At 47.2% G+C, this 23391-nt stretch overlaps 1 protein-coding gene across 2 annotated transcripts; it reads left to right on the forward strand.

Annotated features, from left to right (window-relative positions):
- The first annotated feature begins 5477 nt into the window (after window positions 1–5477).
- SEC61A1 (SEC61 translocon subunit alpha 1) lies at window positions 5478–23342 on the forward strand. Of its 2 annotated transcripts, XM_025448128.3 has the most exons (12): window positions 5478–5654; window positions 6282–6349; window positions 9072–9137; window positions 9227–9305; window positions 10254–10385; window positions 12266–12375; window positions 12664–12817; window positions 17328–17488; window positions 18711–18908; window positions 19185–19376; window positions 19755–19831; window positions 21324–23342. In XM_025448128.3, exons 1-12 carry the CDS (start codon window positions 5648–5650, stop codon window positions 21508–21510), a joined length of 1431 nt encoding a protein of 476 aa, XP_025303913.1. In that variant the 5' UTR covers window positions 5478–5647; the 3' UTR covers window positions 21511–23342. The 2 variants fall into 2 exon arrangements, with proteins under 2 accessions (XP_025303913.1, XP_048953600.1); XM_049097643.1 differs by lacking the exons at window positions 5478–5654; window positions 6282–6349 and adding an exon at window positions 6807–6828.
- The last annotated feature ends 49 nt before the right edge of the window (window positions 23343–23391 follow it).

A 23391-nucleotide genomic window follows, 5' to 3' on the forward strand; every position in this document is an offset into this window, starting at 1 on the left:
AAGTATTGAATTACGGACGCCTGGGTGGCTCAGCGGTTGAGCATCTGCCTTCGGCTCAGGGCATGATCCCAAGATCTGGGATCGAGTCCCACATCAGGCTCCCTACAGGGAGCCTGCTTCTCCCTCTGCCTGTATGTCTGGCTTTCTCTCTGTGTGGCTCATGAATAAATAAATCTTTTTAAAAAAGAATTTAACTAGTAATATTAATATATAGTTCAGTATGTAAATCAAAATTTCAAAACATGTCTTATGTCATTTTCTAAATAAACTGTATTATAAAATGATTTGTTAAATAATATAATTTCTGGCCAAAATAATTCATCTGATCATTCCAGTAAGTGTAAATCATTTGTTTATATTTGGAAATTATTCACCTTTTGATGCAGCTGTCACCAAATTTTGTCCCTATATGAGTCATGATTTGACATATGGAGCAACATCAACTTCTTCCAACATCTTCCTCATTAAATTGATAATCACTAGAAGAGTTAAGTAGACAGTTTTTCTGAACATCAATGATAGTTTAGTGTTGAATCCTCAGCTTCTGAATAGCAATTACATTTAAACATTGTCCAGACTTATAGTCTGAGGCTTTTATATATTCAGTATTTCTCTAGTGACTAAATCACAAAAAATCATTTGTTGAAATACCTTTTAACCAGTTGGCTTCATTGTTCACTCTCTTTTTTTTTTTAAGATTTTTTATTTATTTACTCGTGAGAGAGAGAGAGAGAGAGGCAGAGACACAGGCAGAAGGAGAAACAGGCTCCATGCAGAGAGCCTGACGTGGGACTGGATCCAGGGTCTCCAGGATCACGCCCTGGGCTGCTGGCGGCGCTAAACCGCTGAGCCACCTGGGCTGCCCCATTGTTCACTCTCATTTGTGGGACTGCACAAACCAGTTGGCCAAATTTCAGGACTCAGTAAATTCAAAGAATTGAAAGTTCATTACATTTTTCACTTTTGTCCTCAAATTTCTTTTCGTATGATCTGTTGGGCAATCAGTTTTTCTATTGAAATACACTTCTAACTTTTGTCTAGGTTACGGACAGAATGTTTCCCCAAAATTCATATTTAAGCCTTACTCCTCTTTCTGTGATAATAGTATTAGATAAGGTCATAAGGTAGAGGTTGTAAGGATTAATGCTCTTGTAAGAGTCACTAGAGGGTGCCTCAGTGGTTGAGCATCTGCCTTTGGTTCAGGTCCTGATCCCGGGGTCCTGGGATTGAGTCCCACATTGGGCTCCCTGCAGGGGAGCTTCTCCCTCTGCCTCTACCTCTCTCTGTGTGTATCTCATGAATAAATAAATAAAATCTTAAAAAAAAGATGAGTCACTAGAGAGGGGCACCTGGATGGCTCAGTTAGTTAAGTATCCATCTCCTGATTGTGGCTCAGGTCATGATCTCACGGTCGTGATATCTCAGGGTTGTGACATTGAGCCCCCGGTTGGGCTCTGCACTGGGCATGAAGCCTGTCTCTCCCTCTGTCCCCTACCCCACTTGTACTGTCTTCTCTCTCAAAAAGACAAACAAAAAAGCAGTCACTAGAGAGCTTGCTTCCTCTGCTCTGCTCTCCACCATGTGAGGACACAACGAGAAGTCTTCAGTCTGCAACCTAGAGGAGGGCTCGCACCAGAACCCACCCCATGCCGACACCCTATCTGACTCCGAGCCTCCAGAACTGTGAGAAATAAGTTTCTGTTGTTTATAAATCACCCAGTCTGTGGTATTCTGTTATAGCAACCCAAACAGACTATGACAGTTTACATACATTCTGTTGTTTCCTCTATAGTTCATTAAAATATCAGCTAAAATAATTAAATCATTTTTCTCATTAAGCTGAAAGAAATGTTGACATTTTGTGAAAATATTCATTAAGGCCAAAATGCTTAAAACATGTTTTTGAAATGATTAACCACTCTGTTTGTTTCCAGGACAGTGAACATACAGAATTTACTGATTTTCAAACTGCTTTTGAAGCTCTAGCAGCACTTCAAGCTGTCCATCAAGGTTTGAATTTCTTCATGTAATTTGCAGTTCTTTCCGATCTTTGATGTGTGATAGTAAATACAGCATATTGAGAAAAATATGAGACTTGCTTGACTTATATCTCGTATTGCTTTATCCAAAATTAATTAAATTTGATAACTTAGTGCCAAGTAAATACATCCAAATCTTTTTCTAAACTTTTGGCTGAAACCCCAGACTCTAATATTACACTGGTACTTTTTGTACAAAATCCAATGGCTTTTTTTTAATTGTTGTAAAATACTCCAATGACATCTTTATGGAAGTACTTTTCAGTGAATATAATTTTTCTTGCCCACAAGAAGGTTCAATACATTGTATAAAATATGGCTCTCAATGCCTTAAGATCAACAAAAACCATTATCTTCAAAATCTTGACATATGTATTTTAAGCAAATTATTAAAACATCTTTAAGTAAAACAAATGAAGTTTCTCTGATGGTGATTTAAAATTATCTGCCTTGAGAGAGGGGCTAAGGGTTGAAACAGTTGCCAGTGGCCAATGATTCAATCAATTATGCCAATAGTAATGAAGTCTCTGTAAAAACCCAAAAGGAAAGGGTTTGGAGAGCCTCCCTGTTGGTGAAGCATAGATTTGGGGACAGTGGCCCACCTGGAGACTTCTGTGCCCTTTCCCACATATCTTGCCCTACGCATGTTCCAATCTGGCTGTTCCTAAGTATGCCTTTCTAATCTAGTAAGTAAAAAATTAAATGAACTGCCTTGATTTATGTTTTCCAAAAAGTTGTTTTCTCAACTATGTTTTATAACGAGTGGGAAAGAATAGAAATTCTATTAAATACTTTGATTAAAATGGCCAAAGTATATAGTGCCAAAGATTTCACTTGGACAAGTGGGTTTTGTTTTGTTTTTAGATTTTATTTATTCATGAGCGACACAGAGGCAGACATACAGGCAGAGGGAGAAGCAGGCTCCCTGCAGGAGATCCCAGGACCCCAGGATCACACCCTGAGCCAAAGGCAGATGCTCAACCGCTGAGCCACCCAGGCGTCCTGCACTTGGACAAGTTTTAACACCATCCTGATGAAATACACACTTAGTACTCTAATCTTTTAACACATACATTTTGAGCACTATTTGCATCCAACATTTCCGTCACTAGCAATAAATCAAATTATTGGTTGGAAAAAAATCAAGTTATTTTTCATTCCAGAACTATAGATTTTATATAATAAAGTTTATTTTTATTTTTTTAAAGATTTTACTTATTTATTCGGAGAGAGAAGCACAGAGAGAGAATCAGAAATATAGGCAAAAGGAGAAGCAGGCTCTGCACAGAGAGCCCGATGCAGGACTCGATCCCAGAACCCCCCCAGATCATGACCTGAGCCAAAGGCGAATGCTCAACCACTGAGCCACCCAGACGTCCCAACAGAGTTTATTTAATACAAGTTTCATTTTGTGCAGATTCTCGCACAGCATCAAAAACAGAAAACAGGTCTCAGGTTGAGACACACTACTATTATAATTCCTTCTTTGTTCTGCAGATTAACAGGATTCTTGTTTATTATATTTAAAAGTCTTAAAAATGTTATCAAGATTTTCTCTCTTCATTCTAGGTATTTGTTTTTTAAATTTTATAATAAAATCTTAAGCAAATACATATTCAACTACTTTCAAAAATATTACAAAGTGCCGAGAATAAAATTATTTTAAGCCAGTGATTCTCCTAAAGTAATTAGTATTTTGTTAACATGAGCAACTTAGCCAGTCCTATCAGTGACAGTGGTCAAACTATGTCATGAATGTTTCTTGGATACGGCTATATTATATATTGGATACAGCTACATCGTAATTTACAGCTATATTAGGAGGCCCATTTTCAATCTCACTAGTAATCCTAAAACTATCACCAGTAAGTTTACATTAAAATTTATATTAACTAATTGTAACATTTACCACAGTTACTATAATACTATTTACCATTAAGTATTTCAATATTTTGATCATCAGTATGGTGCAGGATGTGTACTGGTGAAATCAGCTCTGGTCTACCTGCTGGATTTAGTCCAGGGGCTGCGAGTTTTAGCCTCTGACCAAAACTCCAGAAGAAATTATCAGTGGGTCCTGGATCAGAAGATGGGGCTGCATTTCAGAAGCAGCTCTACAAGAGTAGTCCATGGTCACTTTTTTGTGTGCGGGATGGATATCAAGAGATGTCACACCTGGACCACTTCACTAACGGTGAAGCTACCTGCCTGCCTCTAGTAGTCATCGTAATTTCCCACCCCCGGGTTTGGTTCTCAGAAAAAGACTTCCTGTCCTATCAAACTCCCTAAGGCAAAGATCTGCAAACCCGGCTACATCCTAGAAATGGGAGGGGGGGGGGGTGCAAACAGAAATAGCAATCCCTAAATTAATATTACAAAAAAGCATCTTGCCACATCTGCACCTCCAACTTACATCAGTTCAGGTCATGATTTAGGTCCCTGAAACCTTCTCTAATCCCCAGCCGGCGTCGCCCACCTCCTCTTCCTCTAAATGACCACAATATAAAGTGTCTCGTTTCTCTTCTACTTCTCACATGCTACCCTGTAATTATACATGGCTCGAAAACAAACTCCAAGCTTCCCGTCTAGCATACCTTGCCCCAATCATTATCCCCCACGAACATTAAATCGTACTGTTTCCCCTTCACATGGGCTATGCCCCACCAAACAGGGCACCTTCCAGCACAGATCTCGGGCGGTCTCCACGCCAGGCCTTGCTCAAAAAGTCTTCCTTCCCTGGGAGCACCCTCCCCCCTCTTTTCTTGTCGCCGGAACCCGGCGAGGTCTGACACAAAAGCAACTCTTCCGGGAGGCCCTCCTGGGCTCCTCCTCCTGCTTCCCGAGCTGCCCCAGGTCTCCGACCCGCCGTCTCTCCAGGAGCTCATCCCACGGTCCGCAGACGGCAGGGACCCGGCAGGAGTCATCTCCGGCGCCCCGTGCCCGGACAGGCCTCCGGGTTTGCTGAATGACTCAACCAACGGGGCTGCTCCGCGGGCCTCACCAGCCGGCACCCGCTAGCAGCCGGGCGTTTCGGCTTTCCCCGGGCCGCTGGCTCCTGATCAAGGGAGCTCACGCTCCACCCACTGACTCAGGGTTCTAAGTTCTGGGAAGGGCACAGAAGTGACCGGGGACACCGCCTTGCTCGCGGGGCTGCCGGCTTCCGCCCTTTGCCTCAGTTTCTCCACCGGCCCGCACGCGCCCAGCCCGCAGAGCCGCGACACACGGGCCCCGGCGCTCCGCTCGGCAGCTCGGCTCAGCCGCTCACTTCCGATCCCGGCGCGCCCCGCCCGGCGCCCCGCACCCTCTTCCCGCGAGGCCCCGGGCGCCCAGGGGCATGCCGGGAGCTGTGGTCTCGGAGGCGGCGGCGGCGGCGGCGGCGGCGGCAGCGCCGCGCCACGGCCCGCAGCGCGTGGCAGGAAGCGGAAGCAGCTTGCGGCCCGCCCCCGGCTCCGCCCCGCGCCGCGCCGCGCCGCTCGCCGCGGTGCTAGCACTGACGTGTCTCTCGGCCGAGGGGAAGCTCTCCCGCGCGGGCTGGGCCGCGGGCAGCGTCGCCTCGCTTGGGACGGAGTGGAGCAGGAGCGGGACCCGGAGTCCTAGCAGCCGCCGCCATGGCGAGTGAGTTCCCCAGGCGGCCCCGGCAACGCCGGGAAGGCTCAGATCCCCCTTCCCCGCACCGGTCCGGGCGAGTGGCCACCCCTGGGCCCGCCCAGGTCCCAGCGGACTGAGGCGCCCCCCTCCTCGGGGGGGTCCCCGCGCGCCCCGGCCCTCCCTCCTCTGGGGGTCCCCGCGGCCCCGGCCCTTCCTCCTCGGGGGTCCCCGCGGCCCCGGCCCTCCCTCCTCGGGGGTCCCCACGCGCCCCGGCCCTCCCTCCTCGGGGGTCCCCGCGCGCCCCGGCCCTCCCTCCTCTGGGGGTCCCCGCGGCCCCGGCCCTTCCTCCTCGGGGGTCCCCGCGGCCCCGGCCCTCCCTCCTCGGGGGTCCCCACGCGCCCCGGCCCTCCCTCCTCTGGGGGTCCCCGCGCGCCCCGGCCCTCCCTCCTCGGGGGTCCCCACGCGCCCCGGCCCTCCCTCCTCGGGGGTCCCCACGCGCCCCGGCCCTCCCTCCTGGGGGCGGGGGTCCCACACGACCCCGTGCGCGGTCTGCTCCCCGAGTCGTCCTCACCCTGGGCCGAAGGCTTCCCCAGGGACAGGGCGGGGGAAGAGTTCCTACCTGCCCTAACTCTGCTTTTGTCTCTCCCATCAAAGTCAAATTTCTGGAAGTTATCAAGCCTTTCTGTGTCATCCTGCCAGAGATTCAGAAGCCGGAGAGGAAGGTAAGTTCCCCAAATCGCTGTCCAAGAAGGTTTGGTGAAGTGTCAGGGCGCTGGAAGTTTACAGTACAATTAAACATGGCTTCCACAGGCCAGATGGAAACTTGTCTCCCATCCCTCCCTCCTGGAGTGTAGTTGGGTATACTCCTGGGCTTGTTGGAAGGTGACCTGGTTGTGTGGGAATTTCCACGAAAACCATGGTGCTTTATTTGGAGCATCTTTTGTGGCTGTTACTCCAGCAAACAAAGCCTCCAGTTCGCCCTGTCCCAGAAGTGGATCTCTGCGGTGAATGAATGAGGCCTCACAGCTTCAGGGCACCCGGATTGAGTTACCTTTACTTCTTCACCTCCAACAGCAGTGCTTCGTGGTTGGTTTTGTTTTGTTTTGTTTTTTTCCAGGGGAAGCTCTTAGTATGCATGTGCTAAAGCTACGTCACTTCATCCTGCACAAATGAATTAGGACTGTGACAGTCTCCATAAATGGTACAGAGAAAAAAGGCATTTTGTGAATGCTGCTTTTTACAGCAGACACATTAAAACATGAGAAGATAAAAATGTAGAACCTTTATCATAATTTCTGCTCCTACACTGCTACAGCCCAGGATAGTGAGTGTCGCCAATGTTAGTGAAGCTGTTAAACAACGAGGAAGTTTTATTTAGATTCTTGCATTCAAGAGAATGAATAGTAAAATATTTTTGTCTTTAGGTTTTTTTTTTCAGGCTATTCATGCATTCACATATACATACCTTACTTGACATCAATATGAACATTTATGTTCTTGAAGTCTACTTTTTTTTAAATTTATAATCATGTTGTATAAGTGCTGCACATACATGCTACCCTTGATGGACAAAATACAAAGTTGTTCCCTCCAGCCCTACCCCCAGCATAGTAGAAAGGGTACAGCTCTGTAGGTAGACGAGCCTAGGACCCAGTCATCACAAACCTCTTAATAGCTGTCTGACCTTGCCCTTGTAAGTGAGTGTGATAGATGGAGCAATGGAAGTAAGTTTAGCAGTGGCTCAGGAAGGGATTAACTCTGGAAGATATGGTTGCTGATGGTTTTAGTGGAAGAGTAGAAGTTTTTTGAGGAGAGGGAAAGGAGCTTGAGGTATAAGGAATATACAGTGCACAAAGCAGACGAGCAGCTGGGAGGGTGTTAGCTGTAGTTCTGTATTGTTAGAACCTGAAGGGTCATGGGGAGCAGGGGAAGGGCCAGCTGATTAGAAAATGTTTTGGAAGTTGGTAAAATTTAGAGTGTTTTAGAGGTTTTTGCAACAGAGGGTGTCTGGGTGGGCTAGGAGATAAGGACGGATTCAGAAGCTATTTCAAAGGTAATGTAGACAGGCCTGACATAAAGAACTTTGAAGTTTTGCTGTGAATTTGGCTGCATCCGGGAGAGGAGACTTGGTTATTAAGAAATGAGAAGTCTTATGAAAATTGGCTGCTTTTTTCCCCTATAACGAATCCTTCCAGCACAGGCCTTTGTGTTCTGGTTAGCCTGAGGTGGTGTTGCCTTCCCTTGGCCTCCTAATTCTTGGTGCCATGAGATGACAGGTGGGAAGGGGAGCATTCTCCAGAGGAAGAGGGGTTCTGGGAGCTCACCCCAGCTTCATGTGGAGCGTCTGACCCTGGGTGCCCACCGCCTCTGTGTAGCAGTCTCGCTGGGGCCTGCCTAAAGTGGCAGTCACGGAAGACCTCAACTTCTGACCAGAAAGCCAGACTGACTCAGAGCCCACGTAGACTTCAGAGTTGTCTTCCCCTCCAGTTAAAAAGTACTTTTCCAGAGCACAATTCTGTTCACTTAACGCTGTTGCTCAGAAGTATTTCTGGTATCAAAAACCCTCAGTCCGCACAATAATTACGTTGTTTTTAAGCTCTTTCAAGCCCTTCTTGTAGGATAGGCAGCAAGTAGTAGGGAAGGCAGTCATTTGTAGAGGCAGAACACCCGGAAAAGCTGCCAGTGCTACGTGGTACCAGAAGGCTCTTGGGCGAGCATTCTAGATTTTTCTGATGGCACTTGCTATCCATCTATAAAATGATGCCCAGTAGTCACCTGGCTTACCTATATACCCAAGAGATGTGAAAAGCCTTAAGTATCAGTGCTATTAGTAGGCAGTGAGTACATTAAAGGTGCAGCTCTCCTTGCCTCCCCCCACCCCCCGCCCAGTATTTTTTATTATGTTGTTTTACTCTTAATTCATAGCAAGTACACTGTCAATCCTATCACACGTTGCAAATTAGTCAACTACAGAATTGCAAGGTTTTATCAACTTCAAAACCTTTTTGAATGAGAAGTGATCATTTCCTGATTGTAAGGACTGGTCTGGGTTAGGAATTCCTTGCTGTTGCAACATTGTTTGATCTGGGGTCTGATCCCAAACTGTTAGTGCTGGTGGTTAAGAGCACAGGGCTTGCTCTCAAAATTCATTTCAGCTGTGGGATTTGGGAAACATTAGCTTTCCTAAGACTCTCTCTTATTGTAAAGATAATACTGTGTGATACGAGGATCCAGTGAGATGGTACATGTGAAGGTCTCTGCTTAACTGCCTTGTGTGTAGAAAGCATGCAATACACGGATTTAGGTTTCAGTGCTTGTTTTTGGTGCATGGTTTGGCGTGTTCAAGGCTCACTTCTGTGGTGAACAGAGAAAGGGGTCCGATTCATCATTTCTGTTAATTTGCTAATGTAAATAACTGCCTTAATGTATTCTCTTCCACTGTAGATTCAGTTTAAGGAGAAAGTGCTATGGACTGCAATCACCCTCTTTATATTCTTAGTATGCTGCCAGGTAAGCACAGTTCCCCTTCCAGAATTGGGGGGGGGATGAGAGCAGGCTGGAGGTAAATATGCTGACTCTTTTTCTCTGCTTGTTTCTAGATCCCCCTGTTTGGTATCATGTCTTCAGATTCAGCTGACCCTTTCTACTGGATGAGAGTGATTCTGGCCTCTAACAGAGGTAGGACTCTGGCCATCCGCACCTCTCTGCAATGTGGATTTGACTGGCCTCCTTCAGTTAAATTACAGGCTTTGGCTTTATGTGGAATTCAGAGAGTCTTAGGGAAGAAAGTTCGTGTGCTGTGCTGAATAGCCTGAGCAGATGCCCAATTCATATCATCACATTCAGAATTGCATTTATTGTAACACAAAACCTGTAATAACAAGATAAGTCTAGGTTGTAGAGGATAAAAAGAACATGGAAAAACTAGAATGTTTTTTAAACAACTGAAATGATGACATTTGTATGGATCTTTCTCCTGTTTGGATAACATTCTTTAGAATGTGTGATTTATTTCCAAACCACATCTTTTTCATATCTATAGCTTATGTATACATGTCAAAAAAAATACATAACGATGTTTTGTATACTTTAACCCATTACCTATGAGGGGAGGATTTTGAATGTTTATGTTGATACTGCTTTTGATTAACTCGCTTTTTAAACATAGTTCAAATTAAGTTCTAAATCAGTTGGAAGTATAGCTCATTTTAGCATAAAGGAAATAGAGGTTTATTCACAACTAGATATAATGGTAGAGACCTTCTATCCAAACTTTGGAAATTATTTGAATGTTATCCTTTCTTATTAAGTGATGAAGAGACGAACCTTATCTCTGTAAAACCAGAATGAGTATGTTTGGACTGAATTTAAATGCAGTCATCTGTTTAAATGCCACATGATTTCCTAAACAGAGTAAGATGTTGCCTAGCAGACTGAACAGAATGAATTGAATTATACTCTAATTGTTGATATTTTGGGATTATTCTCGAAATTAAATGCTGCTGGCAAACTGAAACTAGAGTTGTATACATGGTACACTGTCAAATTTTGCCCGTTCATTTTCTTAATAATGTGTTGCTTTTCCAAGCTCATACTGGCTGTATTTTGCCTTCACCTTTCTTCAAGGCACATTGATGGAGCTGGGTATCTCTCCCATTGTCACCTCTGGCCTCATCATGCAGCTTTTGGCTGGTGCCAAAATAATTGAAGTTGGTGACACCCCAAAAGACCGAGCCCTCTTCAATGGAGCCCAAAAGTGTAAGTGAGATTTTGAATAATGTTCACATGTCTGTAGGTGAGAATTCAAATTTGCTGTCAGGTTGAGGGCATCAAAACAGGTTTTTTTGTACATGGTAACCTCCTTGGCCCACCAACCCTGTAGGTGTACTGTGGGCTGTGTTAGTGAGGGAGCACTTGGACAGGCTGGACAAGGCAGGGAGGAGGGTGTCATGGGCCTGAGATGCCGTGTGATCAAGGGGAAGGAGCAAGGCTTCGAGATCTCCCCCTCCACTAGCCACAATTTCCTTAACCACTTGAAGGACAACTTCAGAGTTGTTGTGAGAATTCTATTGAACAGTGTGTGTAAAATTTCTGTCAGTGCCTAGCATACAGTAGTTATGCAACAAGTGGTGTTTTCTCTCTTCTGGGAGTTTGAAAGGCTTCAGCTCAGGAGAAAGGGATCCTCTTGTACAGCTCTGCTATTCCCTGGCTCTGTCATTGGACAGAGTTTGATGACTGCTCTGAAGTTTCAGTCTCTTCATCTGTAAAAGTGAGGTTAATAATGGCATTTCCTTTATAGCAAATAACGTGTTACTGGTAATAGTAACCAGTCAGAATTAACCATGTGTGGCCTCTGGCTGTGAAGTGAAATGTATTAATTAGGAAATGACACTTAGAGTTGCCTAGGCAGCCATGTTTCCCTCCACACCAGCATGTTTTACAGATCTTCTGAAGGTCAGTAAGTGACCCAGTGAGAAAGACTAACTCAATTCAGACTTGTCCATTTCAGGCACAAATCAGGATTTAAAAACAGATACACGTTACTTTTCAAAAGCACAGATCAGCTACTTTCTTTTCTCTTTGGTCTTGGATGGTTTGTTGAAATTTTTGTTTTAAGACATCAGTTTTATTAGGTACTTTTTTAAAAACTCAAATGGAAACTATCTGATAGACACTTTGAAGTAAAATTGTATGTTATGTGCAAACTAAGCAGAAAAGGTGAAATTGAATCCTAAATCCATCTAGTATTGTGGAACCAGTAAAAACCTGTGGATTCCATTGTGCCAAACAAGAGAGTCTAATGAGCTACAAGAAACAAAGACACATGCAGAAAGGAAACTGTCTCTTCAGCCAGAAGAGCTTCATGGCTGAGGAAATGGGACTAGTAACTAAATTGACTGCATTGTGAGGCTTTTCCTTTAAAAGCACATTAACTTACAAGCTGGGAAGGGATCACTTCATCTCAGAGTTAATGTTCAGTGTTCTGGACCCAGACCTGGGTGATGGGTCTGAAGAAGGCCCAGCCAAGGAGCTCTCCAGAGCCCAAGCGATCTGACCAGAATTTGGGTACTACAGATCGGCACTCACCAGATCACATACGTCTGGATGTCGTCTTCCCTTGTGCCCAGACTCACCTCTCATAAGAACCAAATTAGTATGTTTCTGGGTTTTTTTTTAAAGATTTTATTTATTTACTTGACAGAGAGAACACAAGCAGGGAGGAAGGAAAAGCAGAGGGAGAGGCAGGCTCCTCGCTGAGCAGGGGGCCCAAAGCAGGGCTTGATCCTAGGACTCTGGGATCATGACCTGAGCCAAAGGCAGACACTTAACCGACTGAGCCACCCATGCATCCCAGTTAGTACATTTCAGCTCTTTGTCCTGCTGCCAGTGAAAGGAAGGTGAATTTAGGAGACGCTGAAAATGAAGAGCTTGCAGGCTAATGTTAGAAGGCATATGAGTTCTCTTGTACTTTGGCTACGGGGCTGCTGAGTGTTCCCTGACCCAGCTCCTTGTGGGCAGTGTCCATATTCATCCCCGTCATCCTCCTTTGTGCCTGGCCACAGTAGGTGTTCCATAACTGTTCTGTCCAGAACCGTGTGGCATCCCACTTGAGAACACCATTTTCTTGTGATTTCCAGTATTCGGCATGATCATTACCATCGGCCAGTCCATAGTATATGTGATGACGGGAATGTACGGAGACCCTTCTGAAATGGGTGCTGGAATCTGCCTGTTAATCACCATCCAGGTAATTGCTGCTCTGATGTATCCCCCTCACACTCAGACTTCCCCAATAACAAATCTGAGGCATGCATAAAAGAAGCATGAGAAGAAACCAGAGTACCTATGGTTGCCTTTCTGAGTTCACCAGAGGAAGGCTCTACTCTCTGAGGTCTGCTCTGCTTCTAGCATTTAGATCGGAGAAGCTCGTCAATGCAGAAGGAAGGACCCAGGCCCTTGAAGAATAGTAATACATAGTCTGTTTGGATTTCTTTTTTTTCTTTTTTTTTCCCCTTTTCATTTTAAATTTTTACAGCTCTTTGTTGCTGGCTTAATTGTCTTGCTTTTGGATGAACTTCTGCAAAAAGGGTACGGCCTGGGCTCTGGAATCTCCCTCTTCATTGCCACTAACATCTGCGAGACCATTGTTTGGAAGGCGTTCAGCCCCACCACCGTCAACACCGGCAGAGGTAAGGGCCCTGGCCTTCCCTGGGGACAGGGTTTAGTAAAAAGTACCAACATGCACAAAGCAGGAAACAAGTTCTTCTGTTCCTTAGTTTTAGGTACATCTCTTCTGATTTTTTTTTTTAATTGATGATAACATTTCTGTTTTTTTTTTTAATAAATTTTTTATTGGTGTTCAATTTGCCAACATATAGAATAACACCCAGTGTTCATCCCATCAAGAGCCCCCCTTAGTGCCCGTCACCCAGTTACCCCCACCGCCCACCCACCTCCCTTTCTATCACCCCTAGTTTGTTTCCCAGAGTTAGGAGTCTCTCATGTTCTGTCTCCCTTTCTGATATTTGTCTCCATTTCTGGTAAAAATGAGTGGGAACACTCATTTTTTCTCCTTTCACCTTTATTCCCTTTCACTATTATTTATATTCCCCAAATGAATGAGACCATATAATGTTTGTCCTTTTCCGCTTGACTTATTTCACTCAGCATAATATCCTCCAGTTCCATCCACGTCGAAGCAAATGGTGGGTATTTGTCGTTTCTAATGGCTGAGGAATATTCCATTGTATACATAAACCACATCTTCTTTATCCATCATCTTTCGATGGACACTGAGGCTCCTTCCACAGTTTGGCTATTGTGGACATTGCTGTCTTCTGATTTTCCTGGGTGAATCTGCAGTTTTTGTTTTTTAAAGTAACCTCTACAGAATTTTTTAAACATAGATAGGTTCGTGCTCATAAAGGTGTATAACTTGAATTTTTCATGTGAATATTTCGTGGACATTTGCCATGCTGGAATACATAATTATGCCTCCCTTTTCTTCAGCACAGCATGGACTTCCATTGCACAGATGAAGCAACATTTATTATAACCAGTCTTCTTGTGATGGACATTGAGGTTGATTTCACTGTTGTTGCAACAGTGAAATAGTGCACATCCTCACACGTTCATCTTTGTTGCAACAGTGAAATAGTGCACATCCTCACACGTTCATCTTTATATATCCTGGCAGTCGCTCATAGTGAATAGTTTTCTAAAAATGAATCTGGAACCAGTGCACTTGGTCATGCAAGGGACAGTTTTGGGAGAGAGGCCTGAGCTTGGAACTCACTGGGTTTAAGTCCTGAATGTTGCTGATGATAGTTTTGTGGCCTTGGGCCCATTCCTCTGACTGTGAGCCGTGGGTGCCATGATCAATGAGAAATAACATAAAATTCTATGATGCCTGGCTCAAAGTAGATGCATGTTGTATGTAAGTGTTCTATGTTATATGCCTACCAAGAAGGGGAATCTTGTTACAGGGAGTGTTTGGTATTTTTTTTTGTTTTTTTTACAGGGAGTGTTTTTAATAAAACTTTCTAAGCACTTAGGGAAGTATGATGTATTAGGAAAGGAAAATCAAGTTTTTTTCACCATGAAATATGTTATTTACTCTGAAGAGTCCCATGAGAAACCAAGGTTCATGCATATTTGAGTATTTTTATTTGAATTGAATGTTCCTGGAAATAGTCCCTAGCCCTCCAGAGACTACATGATCTCATTAGTGAGACTCAAAGTAGGTCCCTGGACAAATGAAAGCCACATGCACCCAATAGATCACAAGGAAAAGTGTAGCTTGACATAGGAAATGTCAGAAGAGCCTCAAAGAGGGGACAGGAGCAAACTTGGTTCCTCCCTGGGCACTTCCTGGAATTTTAGGAAATCCAGCACAAATTGGGAGAACCTAGAGGTTGGAAGGCAGGGTGTTTTTAGGGGTGAGTGTGAAAAGGCAGGAGGGGTCGTAGGGGTTCAGGTGTGTGAAGACAGTCATTATAACTGGCCTGGGGGCACCTTGAAGAATGAGGGATACTGGAGTGGGGGCTGGGAGACCAGGAGAGGAGGAGTCCGTAAAGGCCAAGGTGCCACCTTCTTTCAGGAGCAGGCCAGTGAGGCAGTGGGGCTTAGAGCATGGAAGGAATGATTCATCCTGGATTGAAGGGGAGTATGGGCAGACAACATAGCCCGGTAGCTGTTCCGTTGTTCAACTTTGACAAACCAGCCTTTCATGGGAAGCACAGGGCGAGGGCATGAGGAGAAAATATGAGACAAGACAAAGGAGGTGGTTTTTTTCAAGGGTGATGGAAAATCAAAGAGCAAAGTTGTTTGTGGCTTTGAAATAAAAGTGTGGCACTGTCAACTGGGAGTGTTTGGGACTGAGCCGGAGAGAAGGCATGGCCAAGAAGGCTCACGCCAAGCCATGTGTGTGGGCAGCAAGTGTTGTCATGAGAGCTGTGGGGTGAAGGAGTAGGGAAGACTGGGGTCACGATTGCTGAACCCTGGAGGAGGGCAGAGGTCCTGAAGATCACAGGGCTGAGAAGTCAGCATGGCAGCACACCTGGAACCCTGCTGCGGTGTGGCTTTGTGCACATGGAAACACGTTCGTGACCCTGACCCTCTCAGGCCTGGAGAACAGCCTGCCATTCGTTGGGCAAATGGAAGTAGCAGGGACCGTACAGGTACAGATGTGCCTCTGCCCCTGAAGTACCTCTAAGCACTCGGAAGCTCTGTCTTGTTCCCAGAGATGCAGCAGGGGTGAATTTTGAGAAACGATTATGTTAAAAATTAAGAGGAGAATTAGAGCTTAACCCTGGCATTGCCCTTCTTTTAGCAAACCCATACCCAGCACCTCTGAAGGGCCAGGGGCCATACTCAGCACTGGGAGTACGAAGTGAGCTGGATGCTCCCCATGTCAGGTGATACAGCAGGCACCACGGGGGACAGCAAGGCAGAGAGAGATGGGAATGCCGGGATGGTTGACATGGGCTTAGTCTGGGGGTTCAGGGAGACCGCCTCTCAGCCTCCACCCCCGCTCCCTGTTGGAACAAAGTCCTGCAGAGGGGAGAGAGCCTTGCAACTGGAGGTGGGGGGCGGGGGGGATGTCCCATGTGGAGGGAAGAGGCAGGTGCAGAGGCCCTGAGGTGGGAATATAGCTGGTGTTCAAGGCCAGTGTGGAATTAAAGGGGAGAGGAGTCAGAGCTGAGATTGGGGGCCTAGGGGTAGGTAGGGATGGTGCTGACAGAGGGCATGAGGGACAAATTTATCCTTCCCCAGCATCATCCTCTGTAAAGTCAGCGCTTGTCCTGGCTCCAGCTCTAAGATCCCTGAACCCTGTACACTGGGAAGACAGGACAGTACTGTCACGAGCCTGGGAGGAGGGATGAGAGGGGACTGAGGACAGCATCGGGATGAGGTGAGGAATCACAGGTGGGACAGCATGTCTCTTTCGGAGAACCCACATTCCAGAAGAGGTTGGTGGTGGTGCCCATTAGATAGTTGGCTTAAAGTGTCGTCTTGAGATAGTCCAGGAAAAGCAGCAGGTGTCATATGGTAGAAACTTGAGCCAATGCCATAGCGGGACAGCCTCAAGGCAGAACTCCCACTGCTGTTACCAGTACCCCTGTACCTGCCCTTGGAGACCTTGGCTCTAGACACGGCATTAGCCTCATGGGTGTGTGCCAGACTTCTGTCAAGAGATAGAATGTCCTGGGTTAGCAAAGATGATGCAGTAATGCAGCGCTCTTGTTTTTTGCTTTAGCTTTTTTTTGTTTAACTCAGGTGAATTTCTCCTAAATTGAGACACCTCAGGGCACCTGGGCAGCTCATTCGGTTATGCGTCTGCCTTTGTCTCAGGTCATGATCTCAGCGTCCTGGGATTGGGCCTGTGTCAGGCTCCCTGCTCAGCAGGGAGGCTACTTCTCCTTCTGCTTCTTTTGCTCTCTGTATCAAATAAATAAATCTTTAAAAAAAAAAAAAATAGGGAAGAAGGAAATAAGGGAAGAACGAAAAAGAAAAAAAATTCTAGGCCTTCCTCATGCCCTGTGCTCCCCAGGGTCCTTTCACTTGTCAGCTCTGCTGCTTGCGCCTCAGGTCAAATTCCTATTCTCACTCTCTTCCTTCAGCCTCTGGTAAGCTCAGTCGGCCTCACGGCCATGGTTTTCTGGCTCTGTTACTGGCCTGCCTCCTTCCACACCCTCTCGGGGAAGGGCGTAAACTCAATTTGGATCTGCCATATGGTGGGCACACATGTGGTCCATTCTACTTGGCCATCGGTGTAGGGAGCAGAGCCCAAGCCCTGCCTTGTAAGGGGTGGCCTGCACCTTGGAGCTGCTGATGCTCGGACTGCCGAAGCGTTTCCAGGAAGAGGATGTGGCAGCGTGGAGTCCCCTCCTGGGGGAGGTCCGCTTCAACTGGAGTTCAGCAGACCCTGCCTTTATGATTTTGTAATTGCGTGTCATGCCGCATAGCTGATAGCCATTGACTCAAAGAATTAAGATCAATTAATCCAAAAGGTAGAGGAGCCCATTTCTGCAAGTTCCAATCTTTACAAAAGAAATAGAAGGGAGGAGAGAACTCTCTCCCTGTGGTTATGGTTCGTTTCTGGGAATGGTAGGACTTACTATTTTTGGCCACTAAGATCTTTAGAGCTAAATTTAGTTGTGGTTTGTTTCTTTGCCTCATGTCTTCCTTCGCCAACAGGAATGGAATTCGAAGGCGCCATCATTGCACTGTTCCATCTCCTGGCCACACGCACAGACAAGGTCCGAGCCCTTCGAGAGGCCTTCTACCGCCAGAATCTGCCCAACCTCATGAATCTGATCGCCACCATCTTTGTCTTTGCAGTGGTGATCTATTTTCAGGTGCGCCCAGATCTCAGCATGGCAACTTTTGACTGTCTGCATTGAAGTGTCATAGTGCCTTGGTGTACAGGTCCCACACCCACACCACATCTCGTACTGAAATGAGATGGAGTTTGAAGGATGCAGGTCCTATGCGAGCGGCTCAGGTGCCTCCCACTGAGTCGGGACTTGCTAGAACTAAGCGCAGTTGAGGCAGAGCTAACATTTCTGGAATTGTGTTTCTTTGGGTTGAGCCCATCAGCAGATAGAGAAACTATATTTTTAAGTTCTTAGTTCAAGAGAAATGAAAAGTAAGCAAACTGTAACACCTCGTCTCTGTCTTCCCCAAAATTTGTATCCTCATTGCAGGCAGGAACCTCATCTTGGGAAAGGCCTTCCTTTTACCTTTCAAATCATTAGTCTGTGTGTCATTTGTTTCTGAACAAGAGACCTGAACCGCTGGTAGCTTTTCTGTTGTCGAATCAATCTTTGTATTTTTTGATCAGCCACTTTGTATTCTAATATTTATTGGCAAGAAGAGACAGCAGTTGAGAGACGCTTGTTAAATGCTTGTTGGAAAGGTATTTAAACCAGGCAAATGGTTTGTCCGAGGAGCAAACAGTTCCATTCCTTTGGCTAAGACTGAGATGCCTCATTACTAACAAGCGGACTCTTTAGGGGCTTGGCAAGTATTTGCATTTGAAGCATGAAGATTTTATTTTAAATCTTAGATATTCTGAGCCCTGTTCTACACACTGGGAGTTTGTGAAAAAGACACTCTTCCTCCAGAGGTTTCAGAGGAGGAGGTTGTATTCTTAAAAAGCTTGGCTTTTCTGCTTTTGATTAGAAACCTCCTGAACAGCTATTCTGGAGTGTGAGGCAGGTGCTGTAGTGGCATCGTCTTGGGGCCACTGAAAGCATAGGCGGGGAAGCACTGCTAGGTTGGGCATGTGTCCTTCAGGCTTTTCTGTATATTCTACACAGACGTGGCTATAACATGCTGGACTTTGGGTTTTGACAAAAATGGGATGATCTCTGCTGGGCTTTGGTGCATTTTTAAGCCAGTATTTCTGGGAGCCTTCTGTTCATAGGCTTCCAGATGCAGAGATGGGTGAGGCAGACAATCAAGAGCCCTGGAACCGATGCTTGGAGCCAGCTCCCTGGCACTGTCCCCTGCTGGGCTGGGCTTCTAGGCCTTGGGCCGGATGAGGCAGTGAAAGGCATTCTCTTTTTGGCTTCTCAGGGCTTCCGTGTGGACCTGCCCATCAAGTCAGCCCGTTACCGAGGCCAGTACAACACCTACCCTATCAAGCTCTTCTACACTTCCAACATCCCCATCATCCTGCAGTCCGCCCTGGTGTCCAACCTGTACGTCATCTCCCAGATGCTGTCCGCCCGCTTCAGTGGCAACCTGCTGGTCAGCCTGCTGGGTACCTGGTCTGTAAGTATGGCTGCTTGAGGCCATCAGTTTTAGCACCTGAGCAGCTTGCATGATGTGCCTCCATGCATTTTGCTCATGACCCAGTATTTCACCCATAGATATTTTCCAGTCATACCTAGTACAAATCCAGCACGTTCAGTTCCCTTCTCGGTGAGGAACTGTACTACGGGCACTTGAGCAAAATCGTCATCTTTGTTATCTGCTCAGAGCTACTTTTGTCCTGATGCTGAGATGTTAAGAAGTGGCCCTCACAATCTTTCCGCATGTCCTTTCCAGGATACTTCTTCCGGGGGCCCAGCACGGGCGTACCCAGTGGGTGGCCTTTGCTACTACCTATCCCCTCCAGAATCTTTTGGCTCCGTGTTAGAAGACCCTGTCCATGCTGTGGTGTACATAGTGTTCATGCTCGGCTCGTGTGCGTTCTTCTCCAAAACCTGGATTGAGGTCTCGGGCTCCTCTGCCAAAGATGTAAGTATAGGTAACAGGAAGTTTCTAGAGAGGTGGTTAAACCAGGAAGGAATAGTCCTGACCCATGATTGGTCTGAGGGGTGTCATTCTAACTAACCCTCTTGCTAAGAAAGCAGGCTGTGAACACTGCAGAGGTTTCATCCTCATCACTGAACCATCAGTGGCCAAAGATAAAGCCCCGTGGTAAATTGGCGCTGGGTTCGGGAAGCTGGGGCCGCCATGTGTGGTTAGGCTTTGTCACGTGACTGCGGCACAGAGTTCCTATGTGAGCATTGGGGGTGCGGAAGAGGAAAAGCTGGGAGTGTTGAGGAGCCTTCTGCCTCCTCTTGGAGTTCAGGTTTCAGACCTAACATCATCTCCTTGGTGGGCATCATGCAGGTTGCAAAGCAGCTGAAGGAACAGCAGATGGTGATGAGGGGCCATCGAGAGACTTCCATGGTGCATGAACTCAATCGGTGAGTGCTGGCCTCCCAGTTCCCAGACTCTGCTCTGTGGTTTCCTTCTACACCAGGCCTCTGGATCTGGCTTAGGGATTTCTGTCATTAACTCCTACCCCCAGGTAACAGGATAGAAAAGACTCCCATGTCTCTAATTCTTGATGAGCTTGCTAGATGCTGGAGACAGGCTAGAAGGATAAATGCATAGTCTCTCTCCTTGAAGAGGCAGCCGCCAGGGAGTGAGAAGCAGCACACGACCGGAGAGCACAAGAGGGTGTGGGAAAAGTGTGGGCTCTGAGCCAGCCCCTGGGGCACAGGCCTCACTGCCCCCAACGCCTGTGTCCAGGGGGCTGGTGCCTGAGTGCAGAGGAGCACCGAGGCAAGGTGAGCCTAGTGAGAAGCGGCAGCACCCAGGATCCCTTGAGGAGCTCATTGCTACAGGCAGACCCATCAGAAGGAGAGGAGGCTGACTGCCGAGAGGCTGCTGTGGGAGTCGGGGATGGGGGGTGTCCCCAGTGCCACAGGAACTTGGGACGCAGAGAAGAGGCTGGCCAAAGCACTTGGTGAACAGCTAGGTGTCAGGGTATGGGGGAGGAGAAAGCTCCAGGCTGGGCCCTGGGGTGTTCATGTAGCACTTGGCCGTCTGCACCTCCTTTTCGCTTATCGTGGAGCTGCCTCTTGGGCAGCGGGGGTGCCAGTACTAAGTATCTCAAGCTTTTCAAGCCATCAGCCCCTGTCGTGACTATTTGTTTCCTCCACTGCCACTGGGAAGCAGCCACAGACAGTACACACACGAATGAAGGAGGCTGTGTTCCCATAAAACTGTTGACCAGGTCAGATGGCAGACCAGGCTTGTCTGCCTCACCTAAAGGAAGCAGCCAAGGGAAAAGCCAGTGTTGCAAGTTTTAGGTGGTTTTCAGATCTCTAGCAGGGGCATTAGGCAATTTCATTCAGTTTCTTCATAAGATTCCTCTGAGGCCTCTAGATTTATACCACCTCCAGTTGTAATAGATTGCAAACCACTTAGAAAATTTTAAATTTTCTACTAGCCACAGAAAAAAGGTAGAGAGAGATCTGAAACTAACATTGTATGTAGGTTATATCTTAAAAAGAAAGTAATAAGAAACTGATTGAATTAAATTTAATGATCATATTTTATTTAAATCAACATGTTTAGAATGTCATTTTAACTTGCAGATGACATAAGATAAAACATAATGAGGTATTTTGCATTCTTGTCTTCAAAACCTCATGTGATGTGTTCAGCATCTTGGTCTGGACTAGTCCCATTCGATTAGCCACGTGTAGCTCACGTGGCATTTACTGGACAGCACAGCCCTAGTCTAGGCCATCGAAGTGTAGGTGCAGGTGTAGGGAGGTAGCAGAGTGACTTTGGAGTCAGGTTCCTAATAAGCGGCGGGCATATCGGATGGCCCAGCCCCTTCCCATCGCCAGGCCGGGGGACGGGTCTGCATGGTGGCCCGTGGCTGATGGGTCCCCTGCTCCCCAGGTACATCCCCACAGCTGCAGCCTTCGGTGGGCTGTGCATCGGGGCCCTCTCCGTCCTGGCCGACTTCCTGGGCGCCATTGGGTCTGGAACCGGGATCCTGCTGGCAGTCACAATCATCTACCAGTACTTTGAAATCTTCGTAAAGGAGCAGAGCGAGGTCGGCAGCATGGGCGCCCTTCTGTTCTGAGCCAAGTCTCCCTGGACCAAGGAGAGGGGCCCTGCATGGAATTGCAAGGGAGGGGAACAACGACACCTCACTGTGGGGTGCTCATCGCAGGGAGTGCTGCCGTGGCACCGGGACTTTTAATAATGTTTTTGAATTTCATATTCTTTCATTCCACTTTGTAAAGTGCTAGAATTTTTCAAGTTTGAAATTTTGCTTTTTATTCTGGCATTGGCAAAAAAGAACAGTAGAAGAGAGATTTTCTTGAGCTGACTGCCAGAGGTGGGGATGGTAAATGTCCCCAAGTGTCCCTGTAACTTTTGTTTTAACCTTTGCACCTGCTCAGTGCCGGAGGCGGCTGCAGTGGTCTGAGCTGTTCCCCCACCAAGGGGATGTCTTTTTGGTTAAAAGCACAAACCTCGTGGCAGTGTCTCCATCGTGGCCATAGGGCACGAGGCTAAGAGCAAATCATGTTTTCTGGTGGACGTGGGGGACTCGGTCATGAGTCCCTGTCACAATCAGGGCTAAGAATATCTGGCTTCAAACTGTTTCTCTGGAAGACACTATTGTTTTCCCTTTTATAAGTAGTTTTTTTAGGAGCAAGCCTCTTCCAAGAGAAAGGGATGAGTTTTCCAGAAGACCCTACTGGGCCATCTGTTGATTTTTCTGCATGTGCCTGTTGGCTGTTGTCGTTGATTATTCTGGTCGGGCTTTGAGGCTGAAAAGCATGGAGTTAGCTTGGCTCCCCCATGTCTGTCTGTAATCGGTTTGCGTCCTCTGAGCGAGTGAGCGAGGCCAGGCTTTGCCAGCCTAATAGAGGTGCGCTCGGCCAAGCCCAGTGGACATTGTATGGAGGAGCCTTGAAATGATGTGTGTCTGTCCAGTCCTTCTGGTTGTCGCTGGACGGGCCTCCCACTAGCCCCTGGAGGGAAAGACGGCAGCCTAGCTTTCACAGGTCACCGCTACCTCCCAGGCTGAGAACTTCCCATCGTGTTTTTAGCACTTTTTTTTATCGTGCCTACAACCCAAATGCAGGTAAAGTAAATGACCAGATGCCACCCGTCTCCTCTCAACTTCCACCAGAACCGCCCCGCAGAGAGGAGGGTGCAGGCCCCAGATCCGTGGTGAAATCTGGGTCAGAAAGCTTAGGTTTTTGTTTTGTTTTTAGTAAGTTGCTCCAGTGTTTGATATGAAAAGACTCATGATTGTATCTAAAGTGAATTGTGTGTTTGTAGTATCGAGACCTAGGTTGTAGGCATCAGAACCTTTCCTGAGGCCTGTCGGGAGGCTCCTTGGGGGACAGGCAGTGCTGGGCAGCAGGGACAGCAGTCGGGCGTTGTGAGCCTGAGGAGTTCTCCTTGGAGGATGCCCCAGTTCTAAGCAGGGAGCACCTGGGACCCCACCAGCAGCAGGCACACAGTGGCCTTTGAAGCACAGAGCCACAGTCACCACTCCATAGCGGCAGCAAAGCTGGCACCACCTAAGTCCGACTTCCTAGGACACCTCACTAGCAGCGCTAACCAGGAAACAGACCCACCCACCAAGGGCAAGAAGCGACCCGCCTACAGCCCCCCCAGCAAGTCAGCAGCAGAAGCAGGCTGGGCCCGACAGGTCTGTCGACCCCCCTCCAGTCCAGGGCACTCCACCAGCTAGCTCACACGTGGCCTTGTCAGACCCAGTCCTGAGCGAGACTCACTGCCTCCCTGCAGCACCGGCGGTGGGGCTCCGCATGGTCCGTGGTCCGTGACCGCGGTGGGGGGGCTGACCCCAGCTTCCAGGGGACTGTCACTGTGGATGCCAAAACGGCATAACTGAGTGAAGGTGAATAAGTGACAAATAAAGGAAACTGTTTACGAGCCATTTGGTTATGTTCTCTTGGGTCTCAGCTCCCAGGAAGGCTGGCCA

Source organism: Canis lupus, chromosome 20, assembly GCF_003254725.2.
Source record: "Canis lupus dingo isolate Sandy chromosome 20, ASM325472v2, whole genome shotgun sequence".
In the NCBI taxonomy this organism is placed as follows: domain Eukaryota; kingdom Metazoa; phylum Chordata; class Mammalia; order Carnivora; family Canidae; genus Canis; species Canis lupus.